The sequence below is a fragment of the Aricia agestis genome, chromosome 21 (assembly GCF_905147365.1).
Source record: "Aricia agestis chromosome 21, ilAriAges1.1, whole genome shotgun sequence".
Classification (NCBI taxonomy): Eukaryota; Metazoa; Arthropoda; class Insecta; order Lepidoptera; family Lycaenidae; genus Aricia; species Aricia agestis.
In genome coordinates, this window is record NC_056426.1 from 8,155,651 (window position 1) to 8,180,881 (window position 25,231).

Below are 25,231 nucleotides of genomic sequence, written 5' to 3' on the forward strand. Positions count from 1 at the left end.
GGAACATTGGCCTTATTTTTATTACCTACTCATTACATATTATGCTTTAATGATTAATGTATGAACATTTTTGTTTGAAACTGTTTTGTTTTTTATATAAAAAGTTGAAATGATTCTGCTATTAAAGATAAAAAAATAATGCGGGTTTTCTTCTGTCCAATTTCTTTCTGCATTATTATGGTATTCTCATTATAATATATTATGTCAAATCATTTTTTGAAAGTTTTAATCAAAACCTCAAAATTTGTTCGACGTTTTTTGCCATCAGTAGTTAAAATAATAAGTATGAGAAGTCCAACGACAACTTAGAACATTCATTTCGCAAAATAATTGAACAAAACAAATGAAAAGCTTATAAAATTCTTCCAAATTCAAGCACGGATTCGATGAAACGAAATTTAAAATATAAACCGTTTATTATTCTAAATTCAAAATTTTAAACAAAGAGTTATTGGTGTAACATGACTAAATTACTCTTATATTCTAATCTATATATTATATAAAACTCAAAGGTGACTGACTGACTGATTGACATAGTGATCTATCAACGCACAGCCCAAACCACTGGACGGATCGGGCTGAAGTTTGGCATGCGGGTAGATGTTATGACGTAGGCATCCGCTAAGAAAGGATTTTAATAAATTCAAAGCCCAAGGGGTTCAAATAGGGAATGAAACTTTGTATATAATAATACTTCTTAACGCGAGCGAAGCCGCGGGCAAATGCTCGTATATTATAATAATACTATAGTGAATGGAACATGACCTTGTCAGTTGTCGGTAAATAGTATTTGTTTATTCATTTATATTTACACTTACATACAACTTCATAATACATACATAATATATATATATATATTTTTTTTATATAAAAAAAATATTAAGCTACAAACACGCTGTCAAAACAACGCAGTTCTTAATTTGAAAATAACTAAATATATGGACGAAACTAAACAATTCTAAATTTGAAAATTACTAAAGTTTGAAAAATAAAAAATATCATCCATTCACGACTTCTTTTCTTTCATTGGCACTTGAAAAAAAAAAAAAAAAAGCGTATCTCATAGTTTGTACCCAACTTATATCTTAACTGTTTTTCTTTAAGTCGCCTCTGTTATGCCTTGAACAATACAGAGTGTAATCGCATAACTGACATAAAGGAAGGGTTAACAAATGTGTTGAGATAACGAAGACAAAAGAAAAAAACAATAAAAAAATTAATCAAGAATAAATGAAGAGAAATAAAATGAAAAAAAGTTTACATCCCCTAGGTTTTTTATCTTTTAATTACTAAGCGTATTACTTTAAAGTGTCTGAAAAAATAGGAAAATGAAAAGTAGTTTTAATTAATAAAAAAACTTAGATAAAATATTCAACTGAAATATTATTATATTATATATTTTAAAGTAAATTACTCTCATGTTTCAAAAGATAGTACAAAATAATGTTTGTTGTTGATTTTTAACAGTTACAAAATTTATGAAATAATTTACCAAAAAAACTTAAAAGGATGCAATGCCAAAATTGTGCCTTTGGGTGTAAATTGGTTATACAGTTTTTTAGCGTTTTCAGGTGTATGTTGTTTAAATTATTAAGGAATCGCGCAACATTTTGCCATGCCAAAAAAAATGTCCACTAAACAATTAAGAACTTATGTCAAATTCCCCGTCAAAAATATTACTTAAGTATAACATACTTGATGACGTCAAAATTAGTTTATCACGCGGTAACCGTTAATTTTTCCGGGATAAAAAGTATCCTATGTCCTTTCCCGGGATTCAAAGTATCTCCATACCAAATCTCAGCAAAATCAGTCAGCGGTTTGGGCGTGAACAGGTAACAGACAGACACACTTTTTTTTATGAAGTAAGGGGGGCAAACGAGCAAACGGGTCACCTGATGGAAAGCAACTACCGTCGCCCATGGACACTCGCAGCATCAGAAGAGCTGCAGGTGCGTTTCCGGCCTTTTAAGAGGGAATAGGGTAATAGGGGAGGGTAGGGATGGGAAGGGAAGGGAACAGGGTAGGGGATTGGGCCTCCGGTAAACTCACTCACTCGGCGAAACACAGAGCAAGCGCTGTTTCACGCCGGTTTTCTGTGAGCCCGTGGTATTTCTCCGGTCGAGCCGGCCCATTCGTGCCGAAGCATGGCTCTCCCACGTCAACCGCATTTATAATATTAGTATGGATTTCAGTCGCAAGAGTTCCCGTTCGCTGTGAACTCAGCCTTACGGGATGTGGCGGGCAGATGTTTTCCACTCAGTCTCATGTCCTTTGCTTTTGATTTCGTTTTTAAATCGCCGTTATTTTACGTAATCGCCTTTGTGATGGTTGATCGTTGGAATAAGTTCGGCCTAGCTGAAGAAAGGCCCTTCCCGCAGCCTGATTCCGATTGTTGGACAGGAACTTTTATAGTTCCTTCATTATTCTGTGTTTACATAATTACTTAATGTGATTTAAAAGTAAGTACTTTAAATCATATTAATATTTTAATTATGGGTGGCTATAATGCTATTTAAATGTTTTGATAAAAATATATAATATTATGACTTTAATATTTGATCACAGAGTTTTAGATTAAATATAATATGTAGGGTGTAGAGATAAAAAAATACAAAAAAAAGTTTTTCTGACAGCTAATATAAGTACCTAGAGGTTAATATAAGTACAATATGGCTGACTTACATATTATAGTTAACTAGCGACTCACCCCGGCGTCGCACGGGTATAAAATATATAGCCGCTGAAAAAAATATTAAAATCGACAGCCTATGATCCTTCACGTGGTCTACTTCTTATCTGTGCCAAATAAGATAAAAATTGCTCCAGTAGTTCGCGAGATAAGCCCTTTCAAATAATTTCCCCCGTTTTTACCACATTCTCCTATAATTGGTCTTAGCGTGATAAAATATAGCCTATAGCCTTCCTCGATAAATGGGCTATATAACACTGAAAGAATCATCAAAATCCGTTAAGTAGTTTTAAAGATTAAAGGGAACAAAGGGACATGAGGGAAAAAAAGCGACTTTGTTTTATAAATAGTTTTCTCTATTATTTATTTTACTTTACAAGATATATTATGTATAACTTCAATAATAATAATAGAGGTAATATTTAAAATTTGAACGTCTTAAGATAACAATAAAATTTCTCTATCTACACATTTTTGAGTTTAAACTTTATTTAAGGGTACCAAATTAAATGTGGCACATTAATAAGTAATGTGCGACTATAATTATTACAGTACATATTAATTTTGTTATTAAACATTTATTCAAGACATATCAAAATTTATTTAAGCTGATATTTAAGTTTTAAGAGTGTTTATGTATATCCGTATCATAGTTCCATAAATAACAAACCCAGCTATCGAGAGAGCTTATAATTCATCATCTCTATCTGAAAAAAAGTACTATCAGAGAAAGTAGAGTCAGAGTATGTCGAGTTATGTCAAGCCCAGACAAATAGACTACTAGTACCTATTGACTTGTCATACCTGAAAATATTAGAACCAGAGTGCTCTATGCTACATTTTCGGCATTTAATTTGGTTTTATACATAAAGAAAAAAATAAAGAAAATCGCTAATGTTAAGAAAAATTAGAATCACTCACATCAGTGTGGTCTGAAAGAGTTATGATTTCTTTAGGAATCTAATACATAGCATTACACCTCCTACCTTCCCATAACACTCTTGCTTGCTAAGTTATAATTGAAATATTTGTTACTTGCTACTTTTCTTATTTTTATTTTTTGTTCATTCTTAGTTAGGCTAGTTACAGTTCATATTAGACTACTGTTTTGTATTGCCATGTCAACATCATTTTAACTGTTCTGTGTTTTTTTTTTATTTTTTTTTTCTGGTAATGTAGTGTGGTGTAATGTCCATAGTTCATGAATAAATGTTTTATTATTATTATTATTATTATTATTAATATATAAAAATAAGTCGGGTTTTCCTTCCTGACGCTATAACTCCCGAACGCACGAACCGATTTCCACGGTTTTGCATTCGTTGGAAAGGTCTCGGGATCCGCGAGGTCTATAGAAAAAAAATCAGAAAAAACTTCAAGAGAAAAGCAGGAAAACAGGGAAAATCATTTTATGGCAAAACAACGTTTGCCGGGACCGCTAGTTTTATATAAAATCATTTTTTCAGAAACGACTGTGGTTTTATTCGGACCAAATGACGTAGGTTTGCTTAAAAATTAATTTCTTTGATAGTATTTATAAATTATTATATTTATTGATACTTAGTACAAAAACATAATTATCTCTTTTTCTTATTACAATTATTATTATCTTATAGTTAAATCTAATGTGTGCTTTCTTGTTATGATTATTTTTTCTCTATATCTGCCTATAAATAAAATTTTCAGATAGTACAAAAATGTCGTGTTTCTAGTCTCTACAATTGTTATACAACTCTATACAATATTGCTCGTATTAATATTTCTTGTCTATGGTTAAACTATCCAGACTTTTATCCAAAACCAGTCAATAGTTAGATGGAGTTGTTTATCTGGCGGCCAGCACCTGTCGCCGGCCTCAACTTTGTTTAGGCGCGAACTAGTTTGAATTTAGAACAAAACGGCCTGCGAATTTTGAATTTAGAACAAAACGGTTGGAATTTCCGTTTGTTTTATATTTTTTATCAGGACTTGTGAGTTAATAACTTAGTTTTTTGATGTAACTTGTATGTTATACTTGAAATATTACAAAATCTCTACTATTGCTATTTATTTTGATATAAAAATATATAGCTTGTTGATATAGTGTAAAACTAATTAACTAATAGTCTGACATAAAAATGTTAAAATGAATTTATTCAATGAACCAATTTTCTATCATGCGCTAAACTCCCAACTCTACAATTGCTCTATGTACGTATTGAATAGTATTTCCTAAGCTCCATATGAAGATTTTACCATATTTTGCCTTTATGTTTATATTTATGGACTAAAACACCTTAGACATTCATCAAACTCTACATGGCTACATAATATCAACTTATACCATCAATTATTCCTTGCATTCCTCAATGCGGCATAAATAGACGCAAAATGTCGCTATACTTAAGGATATAGACGTAAAAACGATCTAGCCTTCGGCGTCTAATAGCGGCTTAACCAGTCGTAGTAACATTGACAGTTGTGTAAGCGTTCGCCTTGGCCGAGCGCGCGCGCAAGGACTCGCGCCAACTTCATTTCGAATTTAGAACTTTTTGTTTTTTATTCGAAATAGAAGTAGGCAAAGATATTTTCATTATGCCATATTCATTGATACTAATGTTGTATACTCCCAAAAATTAACTGAAATTAATGAAGACCTTAAAACAAGTCGATTACCTAAATGAATCGCTTGTGTTATAATTTGGAGTCGTTTTGAAGCTCTTTATCTTCCTGAATGCACTCATGACCTCATTTCGAAGCAAAAATAACATCAAGGATGACAAATTGTACACTTTATCAATACTTATCGTCTCTGTCAAGGTATTTTCGAAAAGCTTATTTTCAATTCAAATGAAACATTACATTATTTTCTATATTACTCGACTCTACATTCATGTAAACTTTTTTAATGCTTAATATATCAGTCTGTATTTAAACATTATTATTTCCTTATCAATAAACACTAAAAGTCTCGATAAATTATAATTAAAACCCTAACAATTATATTTCACAATTTAATCCTCAAAACTTTGGTACAAATTTTACATTAGTACAATAACATTTAGAACTCCATGTAAACTTGTTTATTTTCTTTAATTTACAAATAAAAGTTACAAAGAAATCTATCTTGAGCGCATTGTTTACTTTTTAATTAATAAGTTAATTGAAAAACGCCGAGAAAAAAGTTCCGTCGGACTTTTTTAGCCTACGTCTACGCCGGTCGTAGCATCGAAAGAAATCAGACATAAAAAAAACAAGACGACTGCATAATTTCGTGAGATTTCAATATTCGATCATTCGAATTTAATTCCTAATTTGAATTTAAAAAGGAACTGCTGGTTTTTATTTCTTTTTATCCCGGCTGAAGTTTTCGGTGCAAGTTTTCGATAACGGTTTATGGTTTTAATTAGTAATGTCTAGACTAAAATTCACGTGATTTTGTCGAATATTATCAACAGGATAAACAATTTTAGCAATGTATACGAGCCGTCATTGGCCTTCAATCAAAATATAGGTTGCAATTTATTAACGCACACATACACACGCACACTAGCGGCGTCATAGAAAAAAGAGTGGGACAGATAATGTTAACGAGTTAGGAGGGGCGCGGTGGTGGGGGAAAGAAAAACACAAAAAATGTGCGTGAGCTCACACACACAGGCGCAGGGAGCGAGAAGGGCATCGAAAATGAGTAATTAAGTTTCTTTGTTATTGTTTTCCTTACTTACATGCGTCAGAGGTGGACTGTTCCCCCTCGCTCCACTTTGACACTTCGGTGGTAATTTTTGTAAAATAAAAAAAAAACAACGAAAAAGTTTTCAACCACGCACAGACGTCAGCTCGTCATCCAGTCAACCGGAGGTACTCGCGACACCGTCACACAAACACATATCCGGTCACACACACTAAATATTCCTTTGGTCGATCTTAGAAAAAATATAGTTCGGGTCCTAAGTTTCGTTCTGATATGTGTACATTAGCACTACGAGGAAAAACTCACTAAATCCCAAAAATATTCACGATATAACCACTACGCGAAATATAATTTTTAAAAATAGAGTCTGTCAAAATACTTTTTTTTTAATTTTGTTTTTTTTGGAGGTTTTTTAGCGGTCGCGTGTCGTGGTCGGGTGGCGAACTGGCGAGGGGAATGCGACTCTCTACGGATTGTGCATAGGCGGGACTGCACCGACGGCGCGCACTGTACTAGACGCCCGCGTACTTACCCATTACCTTGTATTTACTGCGACCGAGAACGCTCGCTCGTGCAATCTTGATACTAGCTGCACACAACATACATTCAAAAATGTCTCCCGCCCGCGCTCACTTGTTACTGTATAGTACTAAACGACGCGAAATATGCATTTTCGACGCACGATTCCGCCGTGGTTTCGTATTAAAAATATTTTGCGTGTAACATATTATTTTTGTGCTCTAAAATATTTTAAAACGCTTTTTTCGCATTTTTTTAATATTTCAGTATTAATTCGTACTCAATACCTAATTAATGTACACTGAAGTATCAATTTGTATCGTTGTAAAGGGATAACGTCGAAACATTTTAATACAGTATTTCATTAAGCATCAAGAAGGATCAATTACGCTAGCTAGCACACATGCGCGGGGTGCACCGTCGTCCATGCACTTTTTGTCTGTGTGAGTCCGCGTTCGTACGTACTTTGCCCGTTTCAGTTATCTTCGTAATCCGGACGACTCGACGATGTCTTCGCATCGATAAAGTTTAAATTAAAAAAATAATCTGTCAAATATTCGCGCCCCGTTCGAAAATAGAACACCGACTCCCCCGCCTCGCATGTGTGTGTGCGGTTTTTATCGTTTTTTTCTTGGCGTGTGGGTGCGTTCGATTGTGTAGCGGCGCTCGTATGTGTGCGTAGTTCTTGTAAGAAATGGTTCAGTGAAAAATTTAGTCGAAACCCGAATAGATGGCGCTGTAACTATGATGCAAATATCATCAAAAATTATTTCCCGAGCGCTGCAACGTATATTCGACGTTAGTTGTACGACGATAAGTGTTATAATCGCTTCTGTGTGTGTTTTTAAAACATTTTCGTACTTATTTTCCTATCATGGGTATATTTCGTGACAATTCGAAGGCCACTGTTTGTTAGCAAGTTAATAGCTTTAATGATAGAGGTATAACAATTATTAATATCACTAATTGTTTCGTAATAATATTTGACAAACTTCTTTGTGAATTGAAGTCGTCAGTGGATGAAGTAGGTAACTTACAATTTGAAAACTGACGTATATTTGGATAAATGAAGGTTTTAGGACGGGGAAAATAATTTGATGTAAAAAAATGTGGATTCTATGAGCGAGATAGATATATGAGTTAGATGTTAGATGATGAACTAGGTAAGTTACCAGGATTGTTCAAATTATAAGGGGGAAATTGAGTATAGTTCTACCAGAATCTGATGGAAGTGAGAAAGTAAATCGACTCTAGCAATGCCGGGGTAATAGGAAAAAACATTTTGATCCTTTTTTATAGCGGCTTATTCTGCGTGTGAAACATGCAAATATAAAAATTTATCCAATGATCGAGGACATTTTTTGAAAATCTGCCGTCAAAGTTTGCCATCAGATTCTGGTAGACCTATAATTATAGCTCTTATGTTGTAAAATATAACTTACCCACTTCATCCGCTAATGTCTTCAATTGTGACTAATAATATTGATAGACTTTGACATTATTTTGTTTTGCGTATGACTCATATTAATCATGTTCTAATTTGGCACGATATTACATTTTGCACATGAAATATGCTGATTTTAGTCTCTATATTTTAAAACTGACTACTTGTAGAGTTCTATTTTTGACTAGATGGCTAGTTTATCGCGCGGGAATCGTACATTTTTCCGGCATGAAAAGTATCTATTTATTTATTTCTATTTCTTCGGAAAACTTACAGCTATTATTATAAACTAACTTAAGTCTTAACTAAATTGTAACTATAAGGGCCTGTTTCACCACTTCCTGATAAAGTGCCGAATAGTCTATTCACAACTTATTGACAGGTTCTCCACAGTTGATCTGTCAAGTTAATTGGTGGATAGCCTTATCAGGAAGTGGTGAAACAGGCCCTAAGTACTTTAGGTTCTTAAATTTCATAGAAAAACCTTTTAGAGAAAACCACAAAGAGTTTGATAGATGTATGGGGCTTTTTTTTATTAAATAAGGGGGCTAACGAACATACGGGTCACCTGATGGAAAGCAACTTCCGTCGCCCATGGACACTCGCAGCGTCAGAAAAGCTGCAGGTGCGTTGCCGGCCTTTTAAGAGGGAATAGGGTAATAAGGGAGGGTAGGGAAAGGAAGAGAATAGGAGAGGGTAGGGAAGAAAATAGGGTAGGGGGGCCTCCGGTAAACTCGCTCACTCGGCGAAACACAGCGCAAGCGCTGTTTTACGCCGGTTTTCTGTGAGCCCGTGGTATTTCTCCGACCGAGCCAGCCCATTCGTGCCGAAGCATGGCTCTCCCACGTCAAAAACGTCACGGCTTATGACAAATCCTTAATGTAATTACAGTTTAGTAATTAATATTCGTTTCTGAGTTAGACTAAGGCAGATAGCCTTACCATTTAAAATATTAACACAATATAACAAGGCTTTGTCTGGCATATTGGGACTGACAAAGGTACCGAACGTTAAATTCATATATAATATTACTAGCTGACCCGACAGACGTTGCCTATCTTAACAATGATAATTTAATTCGAATTGGTATAATTAAGAAAACAATAGATTAAAATTAGTATCTCCATGCCAAAGTTCATCAAAATATATTAAATAGTTTAAAAAAGCGAAAATCATAAAAGTTTATTATGCAGGAACCGTACATTTTCCGGGACAAACAGTATCCCTTGTCCTTTCCCGAGACTCAAAGTATCTCGATACCAAAATTCATCAAAATCAATTGAATAGTTTACGCGAAAATCACAAAAGTATATTGTGCAGTAACCGTGCATTTTTCCGGAACAAAATGTATCCTATGTTCGTCTTCGGGACTCAAAGTATCTCTTTCCATATGTCGCGTGGTCACGACATGACGCGTAAACGGGTGGACCGATTTTGCTGTTTGGTATGGAGATACTTTCAGTCCCGAAAAAGAACATAAGATACATTTTGTCACGGAAAAGTGTACGGTTAGTGAACATTGCACAATATACTTTTTTTTTTATGAAATAAGGGGGCAAACGAGCAAACGGGTCACCTGATGGAAAGCAACTTCCGTCGCCCATGGACACTCGCAGCATCAGAAGAGCTGCAGGTGCGTTGCCGGCCTTTTAAGAGGGAATAGGGTAATAGGGGAGGGTAGGGATGGGAAGGGAATTGGGGAGGGTAGGGAAGGGAATAGGGTAGGGGATTGGGCCTCCGGTAAACTCACTCACTCGGCGTGAAACAGCGCTAGCGCCGCCGATTTTCTGTGAGAACGTAGTATTTCTCCGGTCGAGCCGACCCATTCGTGTCGAAGCATGGCTCTCCCACGTATATTTTTATGATTTTCGCCACTATTTAATCTATTTTGATGAAATTTGGCATGGACATACTAATTTGAATCTCGGGACAAAGAATGCTTTTTGTCCCGGAAAAATGTGCGGTTTCCACACAATATACTTTTCTGATTTGCGCGTAAACGACTCAATCGATGTACGGGAACGACTATAAACTAAAGTCCACGCGGATGAAGTCGCGGACAACAGCTATAACGTATATTTTCCTTAGTCTATGACATAACCTGATATAACCTTCCTAAATCTGTGTTTGTATTTCGGCTGTCACTCGCACGCCCAGTGCGGCGGACGTCTTTACAGAACTGTCAAATAAAATATTTTGAGTATTTTTTGCCTTACGGAGTAACATTTAGTCAAAGTAGATAAAATATTATTACTTTTAAAACAGTAAACTTGGATATATTTGGACGGTATCAGCTATCCACAACTTATCTGACAGATACTCCATACTCTATCTGTCAGATAAGTTGTGAATAGCCTATCCGGCACTTATCAGGAAGTGGTGAAACTGGCCCTTAGTCAAGTTCCTTACGACGGTTTTGACAGTAAAGTTAAAGAAAAATGATTAGGAAACTGCTAAATGTAATGAACTTGTGATGTCATTAAGTCCCATACACTTTTGATTATACGTGTAACAAAATTAAGTTATAATATTATAGGGTCTGTATATGTCCTTTGTATAGAGTTCATTGTAAAAGTGGCAGCGCTGAAAATAAATTTATGACGTGGCATAGAAACATAGACCTTTATTAGGCCCTTAGTTAATAAACAAAAAAAATATTATCATTTTGTAACTCAAAAATATTTCTGACAACTTAAAATCCCTATAGTTATAAATCACTTAACTTTCAGTCGAAAAAACTGTCACAGAATAAAAACGATTCGATATTTAAAATTATTTAAAAAGCGTTCGACAAAAATCGGTTGGTATTGGAAAGCGATTCTTTTTTCGAAATAGAAATATATGGCGGGCGTTAGCACGGGCGGTTTGTCCCCGAATGTATGGGGCGATGGGTATTTTGTGGGGCATTTTGTATTTGTGGGGCACTGTGTATTTGTGGAACCGGTCAAGGGTGAGTCGGGAGTTTCGTACTGTTAAGACGCCTGTTGACGCCTTCGCGTCGTGGTCCAGTACTTTAGAGCTTGGCTCTTGACTCGGAGGCCGTGGGATCGATTCCCGAGTTGGAAACATGTTATTTCAATCACCTGATTGTCTGACAAGTAAGATGATCCATGCGTCGGATGGGCATGTAAGAAGTCGGTCCTGCGCCTGATCTCTCGCCGGTCGTGTCGGTCTTCCGTCCCACTGGGTTATGAGAGTAAAGGAATAGAAAGTGCTCTTGTGTATTGCGCACACACTTGGGCACTATAAAATTACTCCTCCGTATATAGCCTGGTTTCGCATATGGCATATTTTATCGACAAATTTTATTTTTCTCTCACGGTTGAAAAATGGCAGCCATTTTAGTTTTTTTCGGGCTTTCACACTAACCTGACCAATACTTCTCATGTAATTAATATCCTATAAAGATCAAAAAGGTCTCGTTTGATAGCTAAATTTGTGGGCTATGCTTACGGATTACAGACAATATGATATAAATTTTGTGGAATTAAATACAGAAAAACTAAATTTTAAGGACAAAATAAAAAGTAATTTTTAAATTGCTTGTTATTTTATTTTTTAAAAAGATAGAAGAGGTCTTCATCTTAAATAAATTTCTTTACTTCTGTCTTCTATGCTCTACGTTAGATAGTTTAGAAGTTTTAACGATTTTCTTATGAAGTATTGGTCAGATTACTATTAGAGCCAGAGAAAATGTTTTTCCAAGAGTTACAGAAAAAAAACTAAAGCCAATTTGTCGATAAAATATGCTCTACATCATAACCTTATAGGCTCGGTCATCGGTGTCGGGACACATTGTTTATTATACTGTTAAGACATATAAGCCATGATTGAATACCATTTTTAAATAAAAATAGGAGGCAAACGAGCAAATGGGTCACCTGATAGAAAGCAACTACTGTTCATGGACACTCGCAACATCAGAAGAGCTGCAGCTACGTTGCCTCTATGATTGGGAAAGCTGTTTATATTTTACATGTTTTGATAATTTAACGTTGTTAATGTCAGCTGAAAAGGAAGATCTTCCGATCGAGCGAGATAGCATGCTCGGTCAGGCCGAAACCCACTGACGTCATTTCAGACGTTGTATATATCTTGCCGTTCTCCGAAACTTCGATAGCGCGATGCAGGATTGTTAGGCGAATTGTGGGTACCGCCACAATATTATAGCGTAGTTGATCATGTTACTTACAAAATTAAAATTTTTCAAATCGTTTTTTTATATCCATACTTACTAAATAAAATGCGAAAGTGTGTGTGTCTGTCTGTTACCTCTTCACACTCGAACAGCTGAACCGATTTTGCTAAAATTTGGTATGAAGATACTTTGGGTCATAAACGAATTGTGGCGCAACCGAGTTGCGGGCGTCATCTAGATATAAATAAGAAATGAGCTGACATACAACCTGCAGCAGCATGCTCACCAAAGAAATGGTTTCATTCTACGGAAGAATAGACAAAGGGACAGACAGACAAAAGAAATCCGCCATTTTGTCACTAAGTCAGTATGTCTATTATTTTCCATTTCTTATGCTGTCATGCTTAGCCTGGTGGTAAGTGACAGTCGATAGACGCAACACCAAAGAAGTTATATTTGTAACTCTTCATTCTCTCAAGCCTAGTATATTCATTCGACACAAAATTATTTTTGTTTTACATCGTTTTTCTGTGAGACACTACAAACCCACAGGGCGACCTTTCGACAGTTATGCAACAAGCTTTTGACAGAAGTTATCGCAAGTACTGTCAAAAATTGTAACATTCATAAAGTTAATATACCTAGCGGAATAGAGCAACAATCTCGAGCTGTCAAACGAAACCGAAATTGGTTTCATTTGTGTGTAAGAATATGTGTACTTATACACTTACACAAGCACGATTAAACATGATTTCTATGAGATTAAATTGTCAACGTGCGGCACGTGCCGACTGGACGTCAAAAAAGAGTGCTGCTGTCATGTATCACACGTCTCTTTTTACCACGCAGTGTTACTGATAGTGACATCTCGCTTGCTCAGGCCTTTGTTTCTCTATTCCGCTAGGTATATTAACTTTATGGTAACATTTTCTGACAGCAATTGCTTTGCAATATGTGCTGTCAAACACCTGTTGCTTAACTGTCACAAGACTTATCACCCTGCCGATCGGGCCAGCCCATTCGTGCAGAAGTATAGCTCTCCCGTGTTAAGGAAATGACTATTATTTTACGGACTCTCTTGACTGTACACCATTTATTTAGCTATGTCGGTCAGTATGTAAATGACACTAAAACATGCTATTTCACCAACTGTGCCCGGAGGGTAATGTTTTTAGAGCGTGTGTCTTTTTGGTACTACATAGATAACGCTCGCGACTCGTTTTCCGTAACAAATTTCACGCAGGAACCGTACATTTTTCCTAGATAAAAGTATCCTTTATCCTTTTCGGGATTCAAAGTATTTCGATACCAAATTTCAGCAAAATCGGTTCAGCGGTTTGGGCGATAAAAGGTACGAGAAGGTATGGTAAGAGAGACAGACAGACACACTTTCACTTTATATTATATTGTTAGTATGGATAATTTATATTATTAGTATGGATACTGTAAAACACGTCACATTTGAGCTTAAACAGGTATCATTAGAAAAGGCTTATGACAGAAAAAAACTACGTGTGACATTCAGGGCCGCGGTGAAGCTATTGCATTGCATTTTTTATTAACTTATGCAATTATTATAATTCGCATACATCTAGTCGCACTCATATTAACACCGTGCCGTCTGCGGAACTGAAGAAACGTACCGACCGAAGTCGGAGTGGGGGGTGTTAGGTTTATTTTCGTTTCGGAATTTCTTGAGTAAAAAAACTTGCACTTTGGAAATGCCGACAGAAGAAACAGCTTTAGGCTGCATACATTTTCGCACAAGAGGAGGGTATAACTTCCCCCACTACGCCGCGGTTACCGTCTACTCTTCCTCCGCCTTACGAACTTTCAATTCGAAAAAAATTCCCATAATATTCAATAAACTACTGCTTTTTTGGAAGCTTTTCATAAAAATGATATTTTACTAGACGTTCCGCGCGGCTTCGCCCGCGTAAACTAGATATCTCACAAACTAGTCCACAAAAAATAGCCTATGATCCTTCACGAGGTCTACTTCTTATCTGTGCCAAATAACAGAAAAATTACTCCAGTAGTTCGTGAGATAAGCTCTTTCAAATAATTTCCCCCGTTTTTCCACATTTTCCTCTATTTCTTCGCTCCTAGTAGTCTTAGCGTGATAAAATATAGCCTAATTGCCTTATTCGATAAATGGGATATCTAACACCGAAAGAATTTTTCAAATCAGACCGGTAGTTCCTGAGATTTGCGCGTTTAAACAAACAAACAAACAAACTCTTCCGCTTTATAATATTAATTATTACAGATAATATACCGAGACTGAATAGGGACTACATTGAAGCTGAATTATTGTAAGATCATTTAGCAGAGTTGACCTACTACAACTAGTACAAGTTTATCTTTACAGAAAGTCTGTAGGGCATTCTACCACCGACGGCATGTGACGAAGACATTAGAGAATCTGTGGTTATTTTGCAGAAAAAAACTGTGGCTTTACGAAAAAAGTCTAAATTCAAAATACTGAGTAGCATATTCAATGATTTTACAAGAAATTTATCTCATTAAAAAGTAGCTTAGTAAAAATTTGATTAAGTAAATGCTAGACTTATTGATGTGAGAATTTAAAACACAATAATATGTTTTAGATACCGAAAAATATGATGATTGTGTCCACTATAGACTATTTTTGTAATATTCTATAGTGGGAGAGCCATGCTTCGGCACGAATGGGCCGGCTCGACCGGAGAAATACCACGTTCTCACAGAAAACCGGCGTGAAACAGCGCTTGCGCTGTGTTTCGCTGAGTGAGTGAGTTTACCGGAGGCCCAATTCCCTTTCCTATCCTCCCCTATTCCTTTCCCTTCCCATCCCTACCCTCCCCTATTCCCTCTTAAAAGGCCGGCAACACACCTGCAGCTCTTCTGATGCTGCGAGTGTCCATGGGCGACGGAAGTTGCTTTGCATCAGGTGACCCGTTTGCTCGTTTGCCCCCTTCTTTCATAAAAAAAAAAAAAGTTGCCGAAATTATCGCGATTATTGTAATTTTTTCCGCTATCATAGGTCTATTCCAGAAACACAAAGTATCTTCATACGAAGTCAATTTAGGTCAGCGGTTTGTAACGGACGTAATAGAAAGACGGACAGACACTTTATTGTATTATTTAATAATATATTGGTATAAATAAAAGGTGTAGCATATGCTACGACGTACCCCGTAGACGAAAGAAAAGTATTTTCAGGAAATAATTCTCAAAATTAAGAAATTCTAAATAATTTTGGTCAAAAATTCGGTCTTTATTTAAATATTTTATTAGTTATTAATGTTAAGTAAGTAAAAACCGCATATAATTTACAGAAATTATTAATTTACGCAGATTTTACACACCTCTCTTTCGATGTATAATTTCTTCTCTTCTAGTTTAATAATAATGTTTATTCATTAATATTATTATTAAATACACTATTAATAATGTTTATTTTAATAAAACAATAATAATTAAAATGATAAACAGCAAATAAATCATGAAACGATTGTGTTACCGTGGCAGTAAGCTCGCGTTGATCTTGCGAAGTAGCACCAACGTATGTATAATGTTAGAACAAAAATGTCTTACAGACCTAGACGCCATGACACTTTTTTTGTCGCCAATCTAAGATGGCGCATCCCAGAAGCCTAAAACAAAAGAAAGCCCCACCCTTCTTAAAAATAATTCAAAAAAAATTGAAGCCGAAAAAATGTCACGAAAATTTTAAATTTAAACGTGGAACAAAGGAATAAATTCAAAATTCGGCGACACCAAAGCCATGCAAAGTTACATACCGAAACAGACATAGCCACTTGTTGCGCCCAAAACTTCTCCCAACTTGCCGCAATTTCGAGCCAGCAATTTAAATTATTTACAAAAAGTTTTCAGCCAATCATTTCATTTTATTTTACGCGTAAATCTAAAATTACTACCAAAAACTAAATTAATAATCTAATTTAAGATCGATGCACTGCACTGTCTTACACTTGGCGCACTCAAGAAAATTGAAAAATTTCGAATTTCGAAGCGCGGGTTTCAGTCGATTTTCACAGTTCGAAATTTTGAATTTGGGGCGCGTTGTTTTTTTTATTTGTGATATTTTGGGCTATGATCGCGGAGGTCGGAAGTGCATGTGCACCGCGGCCCGGTTGCAACAGGTTGTTTGTCGAGTTTCACACCGCGCATGCGCCCTGCGCGCAGACGGACATGCCGACACACCACCGAGACGCGTAATTACGTAATATTTTAGTGGATTAGGAGCACCAGACGGTAGAATACCGATCGACTAAATCCATAACGACAAAAAAATTAGAATGAGTACAATATTATATACAATGCAAACGAAAATCTATACTAAGTAATATAATAGTAGATACTTTGGGTCTCGGGAAAGGACATAGGATACTTTTTATTCCGGAAAAATGTACGGTTCTCGCGTGATAAACGAATTTTAGCACAAAGGAGTTGCGGACGTCATCTAGTTGCTTATAACTATAAGTTTCCATCATAATGTAGTGAAATAAAAGATTATGAATAGAAGGACAATCCTGAAAAGCAGGTCCGAAAGTTCGATGCATCTATCGTAACCATTTCTCTTTAAATGAGCCAAATTTCAAATAAAATTAAAGAAATATAAAACTGTGAGATTTATATGAGATAGAAAATAAATTGGAAAAGGAGCAACTATCATTATAAAACTAGAAAGTAGAGGTTAATTCCTTTACAATAATCTTTGGATAATCTTTAAAAAGCATTGGCTTTTTATTGTAGAGTCACTTATAATATAGATACCGCCTAATAAAAGTCTACGTAACAGCTATCCTGATAATAAAAAAAAACTTTAAACATATTCTTTACCTGTCAAATACGAAAAGTTAAAAAAAAAAACATAGCGCTGAAATTTGCATGCGGCATAGCATGAGGTAGGGGCACGGCCTTATCTGAAATGCAACAGACATAGTGTGCTATATGTGACTTTGTTACGCGTCTAGTCCTCAGCTATCCACAGATGTAATTTTGACAGTCTTACCTTAAAGTTGTGAGAAAAAACTATAAAGTTATTATACCCAGCGGAATAGAGCAACAATCTCGAGCTGTCAAACCAAACCGAAATTGGTTTCATCTGTGTGAAAAATATGTGTACACACTTACACAAGCATGATTGAACATGAATTCTATGAGATGAATTCTATCACATGAAATGTCAATTTTTTTATTAAGAACGTCTGTACTTGTAGCCAGGTTTACAAATAAGCAGTTTAAACATATAGTACATATTTCAGAGCCAAACAGAAAGATAGAGAATAAGCGAAAAAACTTTGGTGTCACCTTTTCTTCACACACAAAACTTTTTTTTTTAAATGAGGGGGGGGGGGAGTCAAGATCTTTTCTTTATCGATTCTTTATAGAATCGCTGGTCAAAATGTATGGAATTGACTGTTGACATAAGATGAATCGATACATTTTGATCGGCGATTCTATAACGAAGCGATAACAAAAAAATCTTGGCTAAATGGCCTGGTATTTTTTGTAGTATAAGCAAATTCATGGCCTTGACTTTGGGGCTGGGGCGTTTCTAATAGAATCATAAAGAATCATAGATTTACAATAATTTTCGTAATCGTGTCATATTTTCTTATGGTAAGTATAACAAAATATGAGACAAATTACTAAAATTGTAGATCAAAATTCCTAATTATTCCCTCCTAATATCCAAATTATATTTATACCCTGATATAATATATTCCCTGGACTTCAAAGAATATTTCAAGACTGAAATTAGCCAAATCGGTTGAGCAGCGATCGAATTTTAGCGAAGCTAACAAACATTTAATTCATTTTTTATTCATGTAGATACTTGCAAAATAAGGTCTACCTTACCCCCATTCAACTTGCAGACGGGGTCTTTGATAAATTTTTGTATAATTGACGCTTAAAGGGCAGACTGCACGTTATTAGTTTACGTGCAACTGAATTACGCGTCCAATGTGCGACGACGAAAAACACATAATTGTGTTACTGACCATAGAGTATAATTTAGTTTGAGCTTAGATTTTAGAACATCTATATTCTATACATATTATAAAACAAAGTCGCTTTTTTCCCGCATGTCCCTTTGTTCCCTTTAATATTTAAAACTACGCAACGGATTTTGATGATTCTTTCAGTATTAGATTATCTTAAAATTTTCTCGATAGAAAAAAATCACAAAGATGCATTTAATTTTCACGAATTTTTTATTTATTGCCATAACCGTGCATTGACCAAAGTTAATATTTTAAAACATTGTATAATATTCTATCATTGAGAAATCGACCTAGCGGATTTTTAAAATATTGTATTTTTATAGAGTTATTGACAAAAAACTAATTTGGCGATGAATCCGCGTCGTCCTTTTTCACCTGGCATATGAAAGACGGGCGTGAGTGTGAAGAGAGAAGGACGATGTTTGATTTTTTGGGTCAGTAGCCCCCTTAAACGAATATCAGCTGCTCCATAAAAGTTGCGACTAAAATTATTGTTAATATAACATATTTCATATTTCAATATTAAAATGGACGCATCCTTAATTACGCAACTAAATTCCTTCGTATGTAACAAAGTTCTGTTTGTTCGGAGTTTGGTACATCCTTCATATTGCACAAGTTACATTTTGGAGGGTGCTCCAAGTTTTATATTTGCTCCCACAGTTTGGTGCAGCCTAGCTTTTTGCAATTAAATTTTAGTGATGCTTTAGTTTTGATATAGTCTACTGTCTACCAAAAACACTTTCCCAATAGCGTAAATATGTATACCTGAATTTAGACGTCAGTTGGTCGTTTTGTAATTAATACTCTAGCATATCAAGTAAACACGTGTGCAGTACCGTATTTGTTGTTGGCAATGTTTATACATAATATAAATATTAAGATTGCTGCAAAGTTAAAAAAAAAAAGTGTCACTTATTGTAAATGTCAAAGTTGTGTATCCGATGAGATTTAACTTCTTCTTCCTTCCGGTCTGTTCATAAAATGGTGGTGTGCGCTAAGACGTGGAATTGTAAGAATCCTTATAAATAAAAGACTAGTGAATTTTCTAAGTCCTGCTTTTCATTTATAATAACTTCAGTATTTTTTATAATTTATTAGCTACGATCTGTTGGTGCTGTAGTTGCTACAAGATAATCTATAGGTGCTGTAGTTACTGAGATGCTGTAATTGCTACAGTTGATACTGTAGATCAATGAGTTTCTAAAATACTAGAGTAGCAATGTCTTACAAAAGATTCTCAGAAATGCGTAACCACTTTTTTGTTCAAAAGACAATGTCAAGTCATATATTCGTTATGTCATTATGTATGTGAGATATGCCTGCAGGCATCTTGAAAGTGGCAACGCGTTGCTACCGTAAACTTCCAATCTAGTTACGTTAGTAACATAGAATATCATTGCTGTAGATGCTAAAGTTGTAAAGGAGATGCTATAGCTGATGTAGTTGCTACAAGAGATTCTATAGGTGCGTAATATCCTAAGATCCGACCGTAAAATTCTGCATGAATCGTTTTTTTCGATGAAATATATTTTAAAATAATCTTTAGAACGTATAGAATGGATTAATGTTGGGTTGCCTTGTTAAAAGTAGCCGCAAGTACCTCTTATTGAGCAAAATGAAAGCCCGTAATACAAACTTGCGTGTATTCAATAGAAAAGTAAGAGAATTAAGAAGGAATGACATTGAGGAATGACAGGACAATACACATAAAAATAAAAACGCCTGTTAAATAAAAATAGCTATCTTGCGAGTTCTCGACGTCCTCAAATAATGCCAGGCATAATAATTGTAGGCCTGAACATTTGTCATATACAAAAGTGATGGCAACCCCAGTTTGCGGCTATCGTGCAACTGGCAACCATGGATATTCATGTACAAGATGCATAAAACTTTAATTTGGTATCAAAATTATTAAAAAAATCGATGCTTCAATTTTGATGAAGAACTATGTCTGTTTACGGGCTGGCAACCCTAGGTTGCGGCCGACTTAGAGCTGGCAACCATTTATACCTTATTTTCTCACGTCATTTTCTTTCAAATGATGTAAAATTTACTGAAAAAAAATATACATGCAAATTATGCAATTATCTCATGAACATTCAACATAATTAGAGGTACTTGCAGCTACTTTTGACAAGGCAACCCAACATTAATCCATTCTATACGTTCTAAAGATTATTTTAAAATATATTTGATCGAAAAAAAACGATTCCTGCAGGATTTTACGGTCGGATCCAATACTATAAGTTGCTACAGCTGTTGTAGATGCTGCAGGTGATACTGTAGATGGAAAAGTTACAAACAAAGATGCTGTGGGTACTGTAGTTGTTATAGAAGATACTGCAGATGCAGTAATTGCTACAAGTGATGTTGTAGCTGCTACAAAATTTGCTGTAGATTTAGTAACTGCTATAGATGATACAGAATAGATTACAGTTGATGTAGCTACTACAGCAGCTACTACAACTACAATAACTGCTGTAGCAACTACAATAGCTGATGCAGTTAGAATAGAAGATGATCTACTACTCGTACTCACCCAGGATGTAGACGAGATTCTTGGCACAGGTCTGCAGCTCACGGCGGATTTTGTTGAAATTGTGTGTGCTGTAGTTACTTACAAAGATGCTCTAGTTGCTACACAAAATTTTATGGTAGACGTGGGAGTTGCTTTAGCTGCTATAGCTTCCATAGTAGCTATTGTAGATGTTGCAGGTGATATTGTAGCTGTTGTAGCTACAATAGCATCTGTTAAACATGCAGTACGTTGCTATAGAAGATACAGAACATGCCGTACTCACCCAGGATGTAGACGAGGTTCTTGGCCTAGGTTTGCAGGTCGCGGCAGAAATTATGGTAGTAATGCTTAAGACACTGACAATTCTGTAGATGTTGAAGATATTGTAGGTGCTGTAGTCGCTGACAAAGATGATGTAGTTGCTACAAGATACACTATAGCTGCAATAGTTGCAGTTGCTGTAGATGCTGTACTCACCCAGGATGTAGACGAAGTTTTTGGCCCAGGTCTACAGTTTGCGGCAGAAATTATGGTAGTAATGCTTAAGACACTGACAATATTTCTGTAGGTGTTGAAGATATTGTAGGTGCTGTAGTCGCTGACAAAGATAGTTGTAGTAGTTGCTACAAGAGACACTTTAGCTGTAGCTGCTAGTATAGTCGCTGTAGGAAATGCTATATTCTCTATATTAGATGATATAGTTGCTACAAGAGACACTATAGCTGCTATGGTTGTAGCTGCTACAGTCGCTGTAGGAGATGGTATTGTCTCTATATTAGATGCTGTAGTTGCTACAAGAGACACTCTAGTTGCAATAGTTGCAGCTGCTGTACTTACCCAGGATGTAGACGAGGTTCTTGGCCCAGGTCTGCAGCTCGCGGCGGATGTGACGCCGCTCCTGCTGGCAGCGGGCGAACGAGCACTCCATACCCTGGAATATATTCATCATCAGAACATGCCACATCTACACCAAGTACAGAAGCTTGTTGACCTAATTATTAGTATTAAGATATTGTTTAGAAATACTGATGTTGATGACAATTAATGGTAATTGCTTAAACAATAAGACAAATATGAAGAGGGCGACTAACCCCAAAAATCAAACATCGTCCTTCTCTCTTCACACTCAAGCCCGTCTTTCATATGCCAGGTGAAAAAGAATGTCGCGGATTCATCGCCAATTTAGTTTTTTCTCAATAACTCGATAAATATATAACAGTTTAAAAATCCGCTAGGTCGATCTCTCAATGATAGAATTTTATACAATGTGTTAATATTAACTTAGTTCAATGCACGGTTATGGCAATAAATGAAAAATTCGTGAAAATTAGATGCATCTTTGTGATTTTTTTCTATCGAGAAAATTTTAAGATATCGTGTTTTTGCTCAGATCGAATTCTCGGAAATATAATGTAGTATCTAATTTTAGAAAATGAAACAATCCGGGGTATATTTTCAAGTATAAAAATGAATTATAAAATCGACACTTTAGGGTTAGTCGCCCCCTTAAATCGGCTAAGTACGAGTTGGACGCACGGAGGGTTTCGTGTGTTTTTGTATGGGATTTATTAATTTTATTATTCGTTTTTAGTGCCGGCAACAGAAATACATAATTTGTGGAATCTTCAACCGTCTAGCTAGTTCTAATACTTTATCTGTCAAACTCTGTAGAGTATTAAATAAATTTAATGTATTAAATAAAAAATAATATGAGGTATTCATTAAAATATGTCTCTGAGACCCATCCATATTAAGTTATCTATTTACAACTTAATAAATAATAAAAGGTGAAAAAACACTTTTTTTTTAATACAAAAATTTTAACAAATTTTTGTATTGTAATTGTCTTACTGGAGATAGGTGAAAATCGTGCTCAAAGATTCCGTTACATACATACAGCCCAAGCTTATATTATAAAAGCGTGTTAAAAAAAGAAAAAAGAAGCGTAAAAAAAAGTTTGGAAATTGTTTAGAAAAAGAATCGGTGTATGTTTTTTTTTGGTAAAGAAAGTGCTATAAGATTCGTAGCACCCGTAGCGCTGCTACGACGATTCGTAGCACGCCGCGCTTGTAGACAAACCGCCGAAAATATCAGGAGCGCAATTAAAAATAAACTTTATTCCGTGAATTTAAGGTTTAGAATAGACTATCATTGTGTCATTTTAGACAATCTAATCATCGACATCGATACGTAATCAAAATAAACTTTATTTCATATAATTTATAATAAGTTTAAAATCATCATCATCATCATCATTGGCCTCTTCATCAATTACTGATGATTTAGGTAGGGGTCATATTATGGGTGCAAACTGCAAGCTTCTGTTTCAGACACTTCTTTTGATGACTATAGAGTCCAATTCTCGATCGACAAGACCGTCCGCAATTTATGCACAAAAGAGCATTGTTTGCTGGTACTGTTATTTCCCGTGTTTGTTGCGCTGCCCTTAAAAGCAGCGGCGAACTCCACTTTTGCACGGCACCTTTTAGTTCCTACCATGCCTGGGATAGAAAATTTAGGATGTATAGGTTTTCCCATGCCTACACTTCCCTCTCGACCTTACCAGCTTTCTCCACAGGAACGATGAGTCGCTACGTGTGGAGCTGGTTTGGTTGCAGGATCTGGCTTTCGCCTTACGAAGTTTAAAATATAATGGATATAATTGCGTCTTACAGTTTAGGTCGTGGTCGTGGACAATCTGATTACCGAAAAATAAACACAATCAAAAATGGACTTCATTGCACAGCAGTTTAAGTTCAAAATAGTACCTATAACTATAATTTTTTGAATTGATAATTAGCTATTTATTGCCATGCTGAGCACTAAGTTTGCTCATCCACTAACAAACTAAATGGAAAATCCAGTCTCTTTAGCTTCTAATGCAGTCTCTTGACGACCTCTGTGGCTCAATTGGTTGAGTGTGTGGCAGCTCAAGCCGGCGGTCGTGGGTTCGACCGTTCGAATCCCGCCGACGGAACAGAAAGTTTTCAATGTTCCCGGGTCTGGATGTGTATTAAATATATGTATTATATAATAAAAATCTTAAATATATGTATAGTATAAAAGTATTAAATATATATCCGTTGTCTGGTACTCGTAACACAAGTCCTTCAGGTACTTAGCACGGGGCCAGACTGACGTGGTGTGAAGCGTCCAATGTAGATATTATTATTTATTAATTATAATTATTATATTATTAAAGATATTTACTATAACGACACACATACATACATTATGATTTATGATCCATAATATAGTATTTATTCTAGGCTATAATTTTAGTAATTATTATGATTATTATAATTTTAGTAATAGTAACTCCCACTCATATAATTACCATGTCAAGCAAGATCGTGCTACATATTAATTATTATCACATATTTTTAATGAAATAAGTGGGCAAACGAGCAAACGGGTCACCTGATGGAAAGCAACTTCCGTCGCCCATGCACACTCGCAGCATTAGAAGAGCTGCAGGTGCGTTGCCGGCCTTTGAAGAGGAAATAGGGTAATAGGGGAGGGTAGGGATGGGAAGGGAAGGGAATAGTCTCAATCACTCGGTGAAACACAGCGCAAGCGCTATTTCACGCCGGTTTTCTGTGAGCCCGTGGTATTTCTCCGGTCGATCCAGCCCATTCGTGCCGAAGCATGGCTCTCCCACGTATAACATGTGTTATAATATCATTTTCTTCTTGCAATATTTGGTACCTCCAGTAAAATAAATGACATGACGATGACCTTTATACTAACAGACGGAATTAAAAAAAACAATTAATGTCAATTTTCCCTATATATCCACAATAAACTAGTTAAAGCGCTCGCGCTATATTCTAATGGAATTTGATCCAATTACTGATATCGAATGCGCCGGTCATCGCCCCACGAAAAACCTCCTCTCATCAAGAACCCCCTTCCCCCATCTTTCCCCCATCTTTTTGAACCCCGAATTCTTATGTCTTCGATACGCTTACATCGAACTCGCGCGCTGGAATTAAAAAAATAAAACGTCAGATTTGACGTTTTGTTTTTTTACGTGAAGTTTTGTAGGCAAAGGATGTGTATGAGTAATGTTTTATTTATGAGTTTTATTGAGGAAAGCTTGTTTATTCAGCTCGTTTGATTAGCTAACCTCAAACGCCTAAATGCAACCCTATCGAATAATAAAAACTCCTGTCAAATAACAAACAGGCATGTACCGAATTATAAATGTTTGTATGATTAACACGA

At 35.7% G+C, this 25,231-nt stretch overlaps 1 protein-coding gene across 2 annotated transcripts in view; it reads right to left on the reverse strand.

The window, feature by feature from the left end:
* LOC121737528 (mushroom body large-type Kenyon cell-specific protein 1) overlaps window positions 1-25,231 on the reverse strand; it is a 193,579-nt gene that overhangs the window by 111,579 nt on the left and 56,769 nt on the right. For both annotated transcript variants that reach the window (XM_042129183.1, XM_042129182.1), the window contains exon 2: window positions 21,842-21,935. In XM_042129183.1, coding sequence (XP_041985117.1) covers window positions 21,842-21,932 — 91 coding nt within the window. In that variant the 5' untranslated portion in view covers window positions 21,933-21,935. The remainder of the gene's footprint in view (window positions 1-21,841; window positions 21,936-25,231) is intronic.